Source organism: Notechis scutatus, chromosome 1 (genome assembly GCF_049901735.1).
Source record: "Notechis scutatus isolate UNSWTSFEM ecotype Mainland chromosome 1, rNotScu1.2, whole genome shotgun sequence".
Lineage (NCBI taxonomy): Eukaryota > Metazoa > Chordata > Lepidosauria > Squamata > Elapidae > Notechis > Notechis scutatus.
Genome location: NC_142009.1, coordinates 160353924 through 160369575, shown reverse-complemented (window position 1 = coordinate 160369575; position 15652 = coordinate 160353924). Strand labels below are relative to the sequence as shown.

Sequence of the window (15652 nt, the reverse complement as noted above, 5' to 3'; positions counted from 1 at the left end):
ACTTTTTTATATTGCAAGACTGATATGGGGTAAGTTAAAACTACTTTGGAGGTGAATAATATACAAAGCTAAAGGCATAATTAAGCTTGACTGAGCTCCATTTCATTTTTTTGCTCAAATAAAATATTTGGAACAAGTGACAAACTTCAACATCCTATGAGTGTCACAATCCTGATTGCATGATAGCATTTGCAAATGGGAAGAATCTATTTTCTATTTGGCTGCCTTATTGCTCAATACATGTAGAAATAGGTTCACCCCTACTGTGCTTTGATATCTTGGCAATAACACAGGCATATATTGTGTACTATAGCTCTACTTTATAATGTATCTGTAGCAATGAGTTTATTAGTAGCTTGGCAGTAATAGAATGTGAACTCACAGATAAATCTCCCACTCTTCCTAGGACACTCTAGATGATTATTTTTTGGAAAATCCTACTATTCCAGAGATTAGAATACTAATCTCAAGAATTTTAGTGTCAAAAATTAATTACTAACTCAAATATTTTCTTTAGTTTTTCATAAAGTTCTCATGCGAAAGTATTTTATACAAAGAATTTAATTCTATTTTTATATAAAAATTCACAAACAGCACATATTGAGGTTCACAATATTCCTAGTAATTCAAAAGACGCTAAGCCTAACAAGTCAGCCTCTCAGAACACAGCAGAACTGGTTCCTCAACAAACATTCACATGATTACTATGTACTCTAAATAGCTTCTTTCAATGTCATGTATGTTTCCTAAGATGTCCTTTAAATAGTTTTACTCTTCAAAAATATTTTAATCCAACTGAACTTCTTAGAGTACGAGAAATAAAATACTGAAAAAAATATGACAAAGTTAAAATAAAAATAATGATCTTGAAAGATATTTTCATTTCATCTTATGTTAAAAAATTTTTTTCAAGTCATCCCCATTATTAATTATTCTTTCATTATAAATATTGATAGGATATGAAGAAAATGTGTGTTCTGTATTGATTACTTTAAACAAGATAGAGAAAACATGGATTTCACTCATCTTATGCTCTTTCAATTTTTGTCAAAAAACAGTCATGATTAATATTAGTTAGTCCAAAGGAGGAACTTTTTTATTTTAATAACAGAATATAGGCCAGATTGACAGTAGTACAAATACTTTTGCTAATCTTGAATATAAAACATTATATCCTGGTAATTAAGAGTTATAAGTCTTGTCTATCTATAGTACACACATATTTATACACTGGCATATTAACTCTTATTCCTCAGTTATTCATATGAATATATATAGCATTCTTTGGTGAGCCATAGAAATACGTTCACCTATTTAATATCATCCAAGTTATCACACTACTACTGGTATGAAAAGCATGGTTTCTATAGAAACACAAATAAGTATTTAAAGTGTATGCATTTGTACATGTATATAATTTACATATGGCTAAATTCACAAAGAAATGTCATTTTTACAGATTTTAAGAATGAAAGCAATAAATGCTAATTATGAGAACACTGCAAAAACCACATTAAGAAAGGTGATAGATATCCAAAAGCTTCAAAACATACAAACGTAAAAAAAGCATTGCTATTTACCAATGAACTGTTAAAAATAAGCTAGATACAGTTCTAGCTTTACTTTTGTTTTTTAAAGCCCTGGCGGCTTTAACTATTTGTATCCCCAAGGCAAGGCAACGCACGTAGCTTTATTTTGCCTTTCACCTTCTGCAACAAGAGCACTCACCCAAAACGAAGTCGTTAGCAAAAAGTGTGTACGTGCAAAGCCGAAGCCCTTTGGAGCAAAAGCAGCCGGAGGCCCCAGGGGGACCAACGGCAGGAGCCCCGGGATGCATTTGGCTCCAAGCTTGACAGATGCAGCGGAAAGGGAGCCGTCTGGTTGTGCTTAATGGCGACTTCCAATGGCCTGGCGCTCTCGCTCTCCCGAGTCCCGGGCACAAGTCCCGCCCCGGACTCTTCGCCGCAGTTGGCAAGACTCTCTTGCCTTTGCCCACCGATCCTCTCTCAGCCCGCCGGCCGCCCCTTCCTCTCCGATGCGTCTTCCCTGAACCCGCAACCGCAACCAGCCTCCCCCGCCGCAGCGCTTCAGAGCCCAACCCGCCTTCTCCCCGATGTTACCACCAACCACACTTCCCATGAATGCAACGAGCAAAGCGCCTGCCTATCTCCACCCCCTCAAGCCAAAGGGATTCAAGGCAGCATTCTCCGAATAACTCCCGACCTCGGTCGCCTGCCTGACTGCGGGTCGCCCTGCCGCAGCCCTCGCCCCTCCGGCAGACTTTGGCGATAGGCCTGGAGCAAAAGCACCTGCGCCTACCTGTTGCGCCGCTTGTCAGCACTTTCCTCTTCCGAGAGAGCTGGTGGACTGCCTCCTTCCTCTGGCTTGCACTTCCTCCTCCTCCTCCTCTTGGGGCTGCGGCTGTTACCACCGTTGCGTCAAAACCGGAACATGGCGTCAGAACCAGCTGCTATATATGTATGTATATATATAGGAGGGAACAAGCGGGAGTAGGAGTTCCATGCGCGCCTGGGCTTGGGCACCCCCGCGTAATTTCAGGGAGCCAGCAGACCGCCAGTTGAATACCTCATTCCGGAATTCTTGAATCGTTTGCCGAAAGGATATCCTTGCAACCCAGTAGGCTTTTTTGTTTGTTGTTGTTGTTACCGGTTTAGTTTGCCACAAGTGGGCAAAAATGGCCGAAAGCGCACGTTCTCTGGGTGCGCCAAAACAACGTGTGAGATAACGCTCTTCTCCCCCTTTCTGTGGGTGGAAAACGGAGGTTTAGCCCCTTTTCTGGCCAACCACCATTATGTAGCTAAACTCTCCCGTCGCTCCACTCAGCTGTGACCCTTTTAATCACAACGCACTGGCTGGGAAAAGATAGAGGGAATGGTACTTTTTTGTTCACAGTTATATTTGTTTACCAATACTGAGTTCTTGCTTGATGCTCGTGGATTTTGCCTCGTAGGCTTGATTGCTCCTTAACTGCCCCGGAAGAACCGAAGAAAACCCTCTGCATTATAGGGTCCCTGCCAGGGGTGGGATTCAAAAATCCCAGACTCCCTGCCTACCATGATCAACTTGATATTTAAATTTAATGGGGAATATGTTTCCAATAAAGTTTTCTTTTCCTTGGGATTAAATGCCTTTGGATTTCCAAGATTAATTTCAGAAATGTGAAGGAGATAGGTATATGTTTAGTTCTCTAGAGTCTAAAAAGCAATATGTTTAAAAAGTAGAATTGCTTGCAATGATGAAAATATTGTAAGGGGGAAGCTGTATTAATTTACAATTTATGCTGTTTAATAAAGTTGTTAGAAAATGTGCTACAGATTCTTTTTTCCAAGGTCTGGTTGTCAGGAGGAGAGGCATAAGCTGTTCAGCATGCAAAAATTGAGCATTCTTTAACATGGAGTTGCATCCTTGACTTGTTTATTTATCATGATCAAATGAATAGGCTGTTATTTGACTGCCACACATCCTATAGCACAGCAATTTGTCATCAAGCCTCTCCCTCATACAAGCACAATAGCAACAAAGAATCAAAGAAAAAACAAAGCTAAATGAAGAGCAATAATCTCATAACCACTTCTTTCACAACACTGGAATGACTCCATTTGACAAGGCTCCTAGACCTAATGACTGCACCTATCTTAACCTTAAGTTAGGGCAAGCAAAACCTGAGCAAGAATGCAGTATTGTAGCTGCATCTGATACAGTGACTTGAAATTCAAAAGATTCTGCATTACAATTGAAAGAATGATTAAGAGGAAACTGAACCAGAGGCTCCAAAGATGCCAAGTCTGGTAAGATTATCATACAACATACAACTTATTTACAGAACTCACTAGTTAACCCATTTCAACCTATTGCTACATTGTCTGAATGCACATTATATAGGCTACATTGTCAGAATGCAGATTATATATAGTAGTTAATGTTTCAAATTCTGCAAATGCAGAAAAATTATTAGCTGAATATCCTTAACATGTCATGTGAACATGAGCATTCACTATTTAGTGATCGAGCTATACTCACATAAGGTAAAGTCTTCTTTGAGTCAAGCTCAACTCCCTATGATTTCAAAGCCTTATTCAAGGCAAATCCAAATCGCTTTTGGATTTTTTTTAACTTCTTAATATACCCAATAGCCCGGAATTCTGTTTCCCACCCCAATAGTACCATACTGCTTTTAAAAACTTTTTATTGAAATGAACTGAGATCAAAAGCCAATTTCATTTCTCAACAGTCAATTAAGTTTCTGAAATTAACATGGCAACACTTTATTTGACACTATGCCTCAAATTAGCAATGTTAATGTTAACTGTATTTCTGAATAGAAATTTTATAATGCATATTATAATCTTGGTCAGTAAGTACTTGTTTTATCCAATTAAATATCATTAAAATTCATTTTTATACAATACATAAGCATGAATAAACTTGAATTTCTCAGTATGGTTTCTAACAATACTATGCTGCAGTTAAAGGTTTATTATAATGGATGAGTTATATCCTAAAAGTACATGTCATTGTCGAGTAACAAATTGGAAGTTATGATAGTATTTTTGTTTCAAATAGCTAAATATTGGTATTGAGGTTGCAATTATTACAACAGTTAACTATTCTTCTTGGGATATTTACCTTTCTTTACCAATGGACAGGAGCAATACATGTAACATTACTACTTTGTTGTTACTGCTGCTAAACAAACAATATTGCCTTTATAAGAGATTAAACACTGGCACAACAGAAAATGAATTGGAGAATATAATCAATGCTTTTATTGAAGATATACTACTTCAATTTCCTGTTACTCAGCATGCCCTACAAGTTCAAAGTCAATCCTACTTATCTTTTTATTTGCCTTATCTCATACAAAAAGAACTTCTGGAATGGACCACCTTCAATTTCATAGTCTTTTTGGCAACAAATTAAGGGGTTACTTTTGAAATGTGCTGATTTATACATGAAAAAACTCTTAAGCTACTTCCCATTGCAAAAACAGTCAAAACTTTGGGGACCAAACCCTTCTAAAGATGTCACCAACATGTTTCTTGTGGCCTTCATATTTTCCTCAGTTATCCCAAATGTTACCTGCTTATTTAGAAAGTTTTATATATGTAAAGACTGCTGAACACAAAAAAACGAAGTATGAATACCTTTCATCTACATGCTTTTTTAAGAGTCACTATTAAAGATATAAACTAAAATTCCTCGAACGATGGTCTTTCCAAGTAATAGACCCTTAGCTTTTATTCAGCTCTTCATTTACTTCTTTCTGAATTTCCTTTTCAAATTTTGATGTGTCATACTCTAGCATCATATCAAATTGTCTCCAAGGCATTTCCCATTTTTTAATTCTTTCTTTGTCTTTTTCTGTAAGATAATCGTCAAAGTTGATGCCCTGGATATTGTATTTTGGATGTTCCCAGCGTTTTGACCACGGTTTAGGCTTCATTTTGACCTTCATCTAATATAATTCAAAATAAAATGTTAGCATGTGAATATCATATTTCAGCAAAATACTTTCAAAAATTATATTTTGTACTCATAGAAGTCCCTCATTCATATATAATGATTTTTAGCAATGCTGACAGATCGGATGTTTCCCAATTATTCTTGGAATAGGTGAACTTGTGCCAATCACTATCTGCTGACTGAAACTCTCGGGGATTATACTCCTTAGATGAAATAACAGCAGCAACAAAAATAGGTGGGCTGTACTTCATACTTCAAGAACCTTATTGGTCAAATACAATGCTGTGCTGGAACCTAAAATTATTTGAAAACCTTTGGAATTTGGCACATTTTGTAGAGATCTTCATGCTCGTAATAAGAAAATGTTTTTCTTTGTTAACTCAAAAGCATGTATATAGAGTGTGTGGAATGCTGACAATAATAAAAACAGGCTATATCCCTATACAAGTTAGTCCTTGACTTAAGAATGCTTGCTTAGCAATTATTAAAAGTTATGATGGACCTCCCTGGGGATATTTACAACAGTTCCAAAGATTTGATGGCCAGGCCCCCTCTGCAGACACCGTGTCTGCGTGTTGTGTGCTTGGCAACTGGCCCACATTTATGATCCTTTGCAGCATCCCACAGTCTTGTGATCTCCTTTTACAACAGTTTAACCAAAAACTACCATTTATTTCTGGTTTTCAGCAAATCTGGTTTCTGACCTGCCTCCCAGAAATGATAAGCACGCTGGTTCTTTTTTTTTTTTTTACTAACGTTCCCATTATTAGGAGTGCCAGCAAACCTGGCAAAGAGTCTCTCTCTCTCTCTCTCTCTCACACACACACAGAGCAGCCTAACGAAGACTCTAAGTGCCTGTGGAAATTGAAGCTCGCTCCCTTTCCCCCTGAAATCGCTTCAACCCACCAGGAGTCTTTCTCTCTCACCACACTTGTAACGGACATCCTGAAAGGTGCGCTCGCTCTTTTCCCAGCAGCGGACACCCACACATATGCTCCGAAGGCGCGCCTGACTCTCAGTGCTTCAGAATCAAAGAAAGAATTCCAATAGTTCCAAACAGGATCCAGAATTCAGACTATCGGTGGCTGACTGATAGGGAAATGAATAGTTGCCTGCCACATCTATTCGTCTCCACACCCTTCTATCCCCAGAGCTAGGGTGGAGCTTAGCTAGCAACAGTGGCTCTTCTGTCCCGAGGATCAGCCCATAGCTTCCCGTTGCTCTCCTCTGCCTTTGTGCATCAGGCATGGGACCCAGTTGTTCCTCCTCCTCATCAGCCACCTCCACACCTGGACGCTGTTGACTCTCCATCTGGGGGCTGATAGACAGCCCAGGCTCTGACTCTGTCTCTATCTCTGACAGCACCATTCCATTCGGAGCTCTCAGATTGTCTTGATGCTGGCTCTGACTACCAGTCCACCTCATTTGATTTGGCTGTCCAGGGGGTGGGCGGTGGCCTACAAGCCACAACTGGCCCATAGTGAACCATTGGTTCACTTATCAACTGCAGTTTTGCTTAATGATTGCCACAAAAAAAGTCATTAAAAAGTTGGTAATATGGGTGACCTGATTTATGACCATCATGATTGTGAGGGGCAGGTTCCAATAGTCATAAATCAAGGATTATCTGTAACCTGACAGGAAACCTCTACTGGAAGAACATTCTCCAAGCAAGTAGAATTCTGTGCAATAACGCAAAATTATTTTCAAGAACAAATTGTTAGCTGCATGCAGCAATTACCCCTTTAGATTACCTTATTGACAGGAACTTCGTCATAAAGTATGTAAGACACTGGCTTCATGTTTACATCAACAGTGCTGAACTCTGGCAGAGCATCTCGTAAATACATCAAGTTATCATCTGGCCTCTTCTCCAACTTCAAAACCTTGATCTCATGGATTAGGGGATTATATAATTCATAGCAGATTTCAACACCTTAAAATGAACATTATTTCTTTAATTGATATAGCAAATGCTTACCACACTTAGCTAACAAATAAGGGTTTTCTTAGAATGGACCCATAATGCACCAAGTTTTAAAAATATGAAAGCTGAATTTTCCTTGTGTGATATGATCAATTTTTAACCTTTCTGTTTGAAGCCGATACTGCTTCCTTTCGTGAATGCCCTGACTACATCCTTAAAAGGCATAACAAACTCTGTGTACTCACCTTGTCCATTTATTACATTTCTAAGTTTGAAAGTTGCACCAAGTCCCTTTCCTGATCGCTGAATACAAATTCCTACAAAAGTGTTGCATTTTCCATTGGAATATGGATCCATTGCAGAAACAGCAAGTATACTTCCTGGGAGAAAAATAAAATAATTCAACATTCAGAGAAACTAAGTAAAATCAGACCATGGATTAATATAGAGTAAATACAATAAAAATCAACAATTTTCTGATATAGTTTTGTTGCATCTTGCATACTTTCAACATTCTGGAAATCACATGGGCAAATACTGCATATTGGACTAGGGTTTTTGCATGTGATTCATTCCAAATTTAATAAGAAGTCAGGTTCACCAGCCAAGCAATTGATCAAATATATACATGACCACTCTATTGTACTATTTATTCATATTGATATAAATATAAATATTTTTATACTCTAAAGTGCTCAAGGTGTCTCAGATCTAGAGGGGCCCAAGTCACAGCTAACTTTTGGGATTTGCCACTATGGTTATAAGAAATATGTACCATAACTAAGCCTTCATTTCTCCTTACCTAAAATATTTATATTCTACAATAGAAATTTATTAGGTTAACTGTTTCTGCGAATATGTTAATTATAAGTAACAATTCAAAAAATAACATCTTTTAAATATCACAGCTACTAAATTCAGATTATATTTTTCATAACAAAAAATTAACCCACCTTCTAATGATTTGCTTTTTCAATTTATAAGGCTCTAACTCACTAGGTATATCTGTGTCTCTTATGAAAAAAATATTTTAAAACTATTTTAAAATTTACTCACATATTTTGTTAAACTTCCCTTAAAATATAAAAGTATTTAACTCTGTAACATTTAAAATGGAACTTCTGTCTAAACTGAGTATTGTATTTGGTTATTTATAACAGCTGGATAGTTGTACGGACAACATTTACATTAATTTGTAGGCAAAACTTTTTTCAGGTTTCCAAATAGTTTTGGAAAAAGAATATCACAGCTTGGAAGTACATACTCATTAAAGTTAATCCAAACCTTATGCAGAATTCCCAAAAAAGCCAGGCAACTTGAACAAATAGTAGAATTCACTATGTTCACGTAATGTTTAAAGCAGTTTTGGATCATTTCAACATATAGAGTCCTACTAAATTGAACATTATATATAAAAACTTTTTTTTTTACATTACAGTACAATTATTTATGATGTAAGCAATGCCACATTATGAAGTTAACATTCTAAAAATAGTACTGACCGGCATAAAATTCTGGAATATTGATTACTTTTCTTCTTTTTATCATATGTTGTCTTTCAAGGAAGAATTTTAAATGATTTGTTCTCTGCCGTGGAGGGATGAATTCAGGACTCAAGAACCTATAGACATATAAAAACTTCAAAACAGAAGAAAATTTAACTTGTTTAACATTTAAAGATCAAATATAACTAGTGTTATTTTTACCGTTTCCCTGTTGCTTGTTGTTTCAATTCATCAATAATAATTGGCTTGGGAGGTGGTTTAAATTGTTCTGATTCTCCATCTTTACTGCTGAATCGAGCTGATAAAGAAAGGCACCCTTTGGAAGAATAATATTAAATTAATTAACTGCTATGTTTTAACAACTTCTACACTACTAGCCTTGTGTACTGTACAACCAAACATCCTTGCATTTCAGGTCTGTATAAAAAATTACGAAGGCGCTTAAGAAATATAATCAGATGCATATTGGCTTCTAACTGTGATCCACCTTAGACACTAATATCTATACACGTAAAGGCTGGGTTGTTGAAAATGCAGTTCTTGCAATAGAAGAACTGATATCTAATACGTTTATAACGGCATAAATTTTTGCGGTCTAGGATTCATTCCATCAACCCATAAAGTGCTAACGCAGTTGACAAATGCAACTTTTTAAAAAAACAAAACAAAACCCGAAGATAGGCTTGATTCACACACAAGGCGCAAAAAGCATAAAATACAACTATTATATACCGAACCCCCACCCCCCCACACCCCGTAAGCTTGGGGAGCCTGAGATTCTCACTATCTTCCGTTACGGGGTTCTTGCACTCCGGGATATACAAAAGCAGAACCAACTGAAACGGCAATCCCTATTTCCATAGCCTCTTGTGCGGAGAATAACGACAAAAGCATGCACAAGGACAAAAGTCAACAGTTTCACACTCAACAAAGGCCTTTCTTTTTAGGAATATGTCTCCTCGGAAGGCAAAACGTTCGTTCAGAACGAAAACTTACTACAGCGCCCAGCAAGCGGCGACCAAAACTTCCTCGTAAGAGCGGCCATGGCCTTTTAGGACAATTCTTTCCAAAGAGAAAAAAAAGCGCATGCGCCTGAGGCGCAACGAACGCTACGGCAGCCTCGGGGAGACAAAATTAGTTCTCGCAAGGAAAATGATACCCGAGCGGGAACGTTCCCTAATTATCAGAGAAATGCAACGTTTGGATTTCGGGTTTTAGTAGCACTTTTCAACCTGCTTTGCACCGGCTAAAAGTGACAATTGTCCAAATTAGGAACGCTTTTCTGCGCCAAATTGCCCCTCATATATTGATGTTAAAAATAAAATTTTTAAATTCTCAACCAGTTTTCCTGGTGATGTGAAGCCTTGTTTTCATTTACATTAAATATACATAACAATCACGGGTAAGGAAAAATCTGTTTCCACTCTCTAGAACAGCGGTCCCCAAACTTGGCAAAAACTTGTGGACTTCAACTCCCAGAATTCCTCAGCCAGCTCTCTGGAGAGCTCTGCTTTAGACATTCGGAGCCTTAGTGTCAAATTCCAAGTCTATATTGTGTTTGTCTAATGTTAACAATAGTTGTCTATGCCTTGGAATGTCCTTAATATAACAAATTAATTTAATATATATTAAGCATTAAGTTTGTACTCAGTTTCATAAATGATGTTGAGCAATTATAATGCACAAATATAACACATCTCTGCAACTCTTTAAAGCAGAGGTGGCCAACCTGTGGGTGGGCCGCAGAGAAATGTCACCCCCAGAGCACCCCCCCCAAAGCAATTAATCCAGGCTGCATGGGAACAAGGCTGCACCGCCCACATGGCCCACTGGAACACAAGGCTTGTGTTGCTTGCATTGCGAACAACATGAGGTAATGAGGGGAGGAGGGGAAGGGCGGAGGGAGAGAACGTGCCCCACTCACCCTATGCACCTCGCCTGGCCACCAGGCTGCTTCTTTCTGCTTTTAGCTGCATGCAAGGAAAGCAGCAAAAGTCTTTCTCTTCCCCAAACTCCGCCAGAAGAGAAAGAAAGACTTCTGCTGCTTCTGCTGCTTTCCTTGCATGAAGCCAAAAGTGTCTCTCTCCCTCCCTCCCCCTGAAAACAGAGCTGGAAACGGTATCCTGCGATCCCAAATAAAGAATGATCGATCAGTAGGAAAATGGGGTGGGGGATTATCCTGCAGACTTTTCCCAGGTCTCTGAAAATCCTAAAGAAAGCATGCAGGAAAATCCCCCACCCCGTTTTCCTACCGATTGCAGAATACCGTCTCTCTCTCTCTCTTTCCTCTCCCCCCCTGAGAACGGAGCTGAAAAGCAGGTTAGGAATGCCTTGGAGGGGGTGGGGGTGTATGAGGACCTGTGTGTGTGTGTGTGTGTGAGAGAGAGAGAGAGAGAGAGAGGATATTCTTGGATCGGTAGGAAAACGGGGTGGGGAATTTTCCTGCAGACTTTTTGGGATTTTCCCAAGGTCTCTGTCTGCAGAGACCCTGGGAAATCCCCCAAAAAGTCTGCAGGAAAATCCCCAACCCTGTTTTCCTACTGATCACAGAATACCCACTCTCCCTCTCCCTCCCCCTCCCTCCCTCCCCCCCTCCCCTCTCTCTCTCTGAGAATGAGTGGCCCTCAGGATTTAAAATTATGAGTTTGGTGGTCCCTGAGGTCCAAAAGGTTGGCGACCCCTGCTTTAAAGCAGCATAGTCTTTGCCTGGAATAACGGCAAGCAGTTGTATGATCTTTAAAAAATGTGCAGCTACTTCGAAAGTGGCTGATTGGGGCTATATTCATGTTTCTTTTTTAAAAAAAAAAACAAATTTTATTAATTTTCAAAGACAATACACAAACAAACAAAACATAAGACATAAAAACATAAAACATCTTTTCTGAAAGCTGCTTATTAAGTTTTAACAAAGCTTCCGGTTTGCAAGGCTTCGGTGGCAGGAATCCGCGATCGTGTGCGGTTCCTGCTGCGCTCGCTGCTGGAGTGCCCCCGATCCAGTTGGATTTGGAGGCTATAGTTATCCTGTAGAGATAACTGAAGATAGGGGAGATCCGGGCAGGGGTCCGGGGGAATCGCAACCCCCCTCCTCAGCTGGCTTAACTCCCTTTTCCAAAGGCGGTGGAGCGGCGGTCAGCAATGGCCGCCACAAAGAAGCTTTCAGCCGGACAAGAATGTGCAGGAGGAAGCTGAGAAAGTGAAAGTTTTTGGCTGAACCCGGACAACAAGTAACATCTAAATACCCTGGAAATTCAACTTTCTTAAAGATACATTGTTCCCTAAGAAGATCGTAAAAAGCGGCGGATGAAAGGGAAAAGGGAAAGTTTGTTTTTTCTCACTCTCCTTCCCTACGGAGATAGCAGATGGAAATCGGAAAAATCCGCTTTGGCAACAGAAGGTAATTAAATTTGAAAATTAAAGCCAAGGGGACATTAAAGATTTCTGAACATTGGAATTAAAAATCAAAATCTTTTTGCTATAAGTGGGAAGGGAGAGGTAAAGAATTTATATTAAGACTTTGCTGGAGGAGACTGCTTGGGACTGCTATGGAAATTCTGTTGAAGAATTGAAAATGGAATTCAAAAAGCTAAAAGAAGAGGAATAAGAAGGCAAGGGCTCTTCTGGATCTGTTTTTCACTTCTTAGAAATGGCGATTTTTACCTACCAGGAATTACAACAACAAGAAGGCTGGGATGAAGAAGAAGAAGCCATCTTTAATGAACAAACAATTTTAGTTGAGGAAGAAAAGGGAAAGAGGGGAAAGAGAATTGAGAATTCAAGATTTAAAAAAACAACCAAGAAAGGGAAAAATAAGGTGAAAAATCGATACAATGTCAGAAAGCAACAGAAAAGAGGAATACAACAGAGAGGGGAGACTAAGAGGGCGGAGATTAAGAGAGGGGTGGTGGTAAAAAGGCTAGATTCGACAAGAAAGGAAGGGAAAAAGGGAAGAGAAGTTATAAAGGCTTGAAACAAGATATTAAAAAACAGGTATTTTTCAGAGACAAAGGGTAAAATACAATTAAAAAAGAGATTCTGCAAAAGTACATAAGATTGTATTGTAATTATAAACTTATTATTTTCTTATTTTAAAATGTAGTACATAGAATGTACTAAGCAGAATCAGAATGGAAATTATATATTATTTTAAGTGTTAAATTTAGGGGAAAGATAGAAAGGCGTCACACTTCAACCAGTGATTACAGGAGAAATTTTGTATTAAAGAGAAAAGATAAATAGATAATTGAAAAAGAATGGACAAAAGATACAAGTATAATGATTTAAATTGAGATGAAATAAATAAAATAGAATTAAGAGAGTGAAAAGAGGGGAGAAGACATATGGAAAATATAGAATGTTAAATAAGATATGAAATGGTATATAAGGTGAGCATGAATTTGATTTATGTCTGTACTAAAAGATGTAACCCGGGGCTAAGCCGCTTTCCAAAAGGAAGTTTTATGTTTTCATGTTTTGTGTTTTGTTTGTCTATGTTTGTTTATTGAAAATTAATAAAATTTTGGAAGAATGTTGGAAGAGAATATATGAAATTGTAAACAAGACAGACAAAAGTATATTCATGTTTCTAAATATCCTGAAACACCTTTTTCATAATTATTTCCAAAATACTATACAACTGAACTGAAAATATGACTACCCTTGAAAAACTGAAAATTTAGTTGGTGCAAAAAGATTGGATCCTGCCTGTTCTGAAATTTCTATACCAGCTTTCTTCACATTTTAGCACATTTCATATTAGAGCATTTGTAATTGTGTAATGACATGTTATTACAATATTAGTCTGTGGTTTTATCTTGTTTCTATTGTTAACAGTGTTTTTAATTAATTTAATCTGTGCTTACTTTTTATCAGTAGACTGGCAAAGCCATCAGATCTGGGTTGTAAAAAGAGGAATGACCACTAGATGGCTGTAAAGAAATATTAATACGCTAAATCTTGGCGGCCAACCTGTCAGCATCTAGATTTTAGTTCAGTGGAAAGGTAACATTCAAAATTATTAAAAAAATAGGTTAATTAGAGGCAGAGCAAATGACCAACAGTTCCTGTATAAAATTACTGGGGATCAAATAATATGCACACTTTTGAACAACAGGTAACTTTCATATAGGGATTAGTATTGCATATATTTCAGATTTCTGAGCATCTTCTTTATTCTTAGCTAAGTATGAATAAACATTTAAGCAAAATCCAACATTGCTATAATATTTGGTTGTGGCTGTTATAAGTAATTGGAGAATAATAAATAGTAAATGGTATTCTGATAGTCTACTGTTTCTCCAAGGTTGTGTTCTATAATTAACATTGAGAGAAAAAAGGTTTCTAAAATCAACACTGAAAGCATTAAACCATCCTAATTTCCAAAGACCCCTGAGAATTACTGTTTTGCAATACATTCAATTCTCCATTACAAATCTTAATTACCCTTTACAGTACAGGCCATTTAACACTCCCAAGAGCAGACAGGTTGAAAGATCACATTATGAAGTCTTTTCCAATATGGAAAAATGCACGGTATCTACATATAAAGTAAAATATGCAAATTCTATGCTGAATTGAAGTATTAATTGTTCTTCTTTTGTAAACTAATTTTCCCTATTACTGCATCTTTAGAGAGAAATTTAATTTGCAATCTAGTCTAGCAGTGTTACTGTTTACCATACATTACACTGCAATGCTAAGCTAAACTAAACTGTTTTTTTAAATGAGGATTTTTAAAAAAAGATGTAAAATTGGTTGTCCATTAGCTATTTGTTGTTATTTATTTTGAAATGAATACTGATGCCCAGATAAGCTATGATAACACTGGGATTTCTCCATTATTGGAATTTTCCACTTGGATCCAGGGAATGTTTTAAAAATAGTTTTCTTGTGAATCTGTATATACTGTATATAAAAGCTGTATATAAAAGATTATATAATATATTAACTCACAGTCTCTTGCTTTCTAGGCTACAGTACTTGCCCGCACCATTACATGAAACTCACTATACAATCGTCAGACCTAGCTAAGCTTTACTGGTGCCCATGTTGGGGGAGGGCTCATTTGTTATTACAGTTGCCTTTTATAACTTTGATTTATTCTGTTGTTTTTATTTTAAGTTGTTATAACTTGCCCAGAGTCTTTTGAGTTGGGTTGATCATAAAAAATGTAAAATATATAAAAGCATGGGCCTGAGGCAGCCAAGCAAGCAATATTTTTCCTATTTCTTCTTTCAAGTCCTTGTCACCATGTGTTTTCACCCAAAATTTTGAAAGTGTTTCTTTTAGTGCTCTGTGTTGTCTGTATGCGTGCTTCGGGTATTTTTTACTAGTTCTTGCAGCACAGGAATTGCAGCGTTGTTTCAGGTTTTATAATGCGATTTTAAATGCTGATGTTCAGAGTTTTAGGAAACTTGTATGCCTGCTTTTCCTAATCCATTTTAATTTTCTGCTCTGTTTTACAAATAGGCTGGAAAACTGCAGAATTATTTCTGTCCCCTGCCTTTTTGTATATCCTGTAGGAGGAGCTCAAAAGATTCCTCAGAACTAACACTACTTTGGATAATGAAATGTCTGCAACAAAACAGCCAAGCTCATACCGTAGAACACCAAGGACTCTTCAGATTCTACAGAACAGAATAACAGAGTTGGAAGGGACCTTGTAGGTCATCTAGTCCAACCGCCAGGCTAAGCAGGAGACCTTACACATTTCTTTCTTTCTTTTATTTTTTTTATTTTT

The 15652-nt window shown here is 37.6% G+C and overlaps 2 protein-coding genes across 5 annotated transcripts in view; both read right to left on the bottom strand.

The window, feature by feature from the left end:
• ITSN2 (intersectin 2) overlaps positions 1-2478 on the bottom strand; it is a 79584-nt gene extending 77106 nt beyond the window's left edge. The window contains exon 1 of one of the 4 annotated variants that reach the window (XM_087949213.1): positions 2320-2478. The gene's annotated coding sequence lies outside the window, so the exon portion shown is untranslated. Of the gene's footprint in view, positions 1-1728; positions 2138-2319 lie in introns of those variants that run through there. The other 3 variants (XM_087949211.1, XM_087949214.1, XM_087949212.1) reach the window with 3 other exon arrangements.
• A 2282-nt stretch (positions 2479-4760) lies between these two features.
• MRPL19 (mitochondrial ribosomal protein L19) lies at positions 4761-10038 on the bottom strand. Its single transcript, XM_026679079.2, has 6 exons — positions 9913-10038; positions 9118-9232; positions 8914-9032; positions 7657-7791; positions 7239-7420; positions 4761-5476 (listed from the first exon to the last, which is right to left on the bottom strand). Exons 1-6 carry the CDS (start codon positions 9959-9961, stop codon positions 5252-5254), a joined length of 825 nt encoding a protein of 274 aa, XP_026534864.1. The 5' UTR covers positions 9962-10038; the 3' UTR covers positions 4761-5251.
• Positions 10039-15652: the final 5614 nt, after the last annotated feature.

What these genes read in the sequence shown, in the direction of transcription:
- MRPL19 (XM_026679079.2), bottom strand. Translation starts at nt 9,961, where the DNA reads ATGGCCGCTCTTACGAGGAAGTTTTGGTCGCCGCTTGCTGGGCGCTGT. An exon ending in GCCGCTTGCTGGGCGCTGTA is followed by an intron (nt 9,233 to 9,912) that starts GTAAGTTTTCGT and finishes ATTCTTCCAAAG; the next exon opens with GGTGCCTTTCTTTATCAGCT. An exon ending in TATTCCAGAATTTTATGCCG is followed by an intron (nt 7,792 to 8,913) that starts GTCAGTACTATT and finishes TTTTTCTCCCAG; the next exon opens with GAAGTATACTTGCTGTTTCT.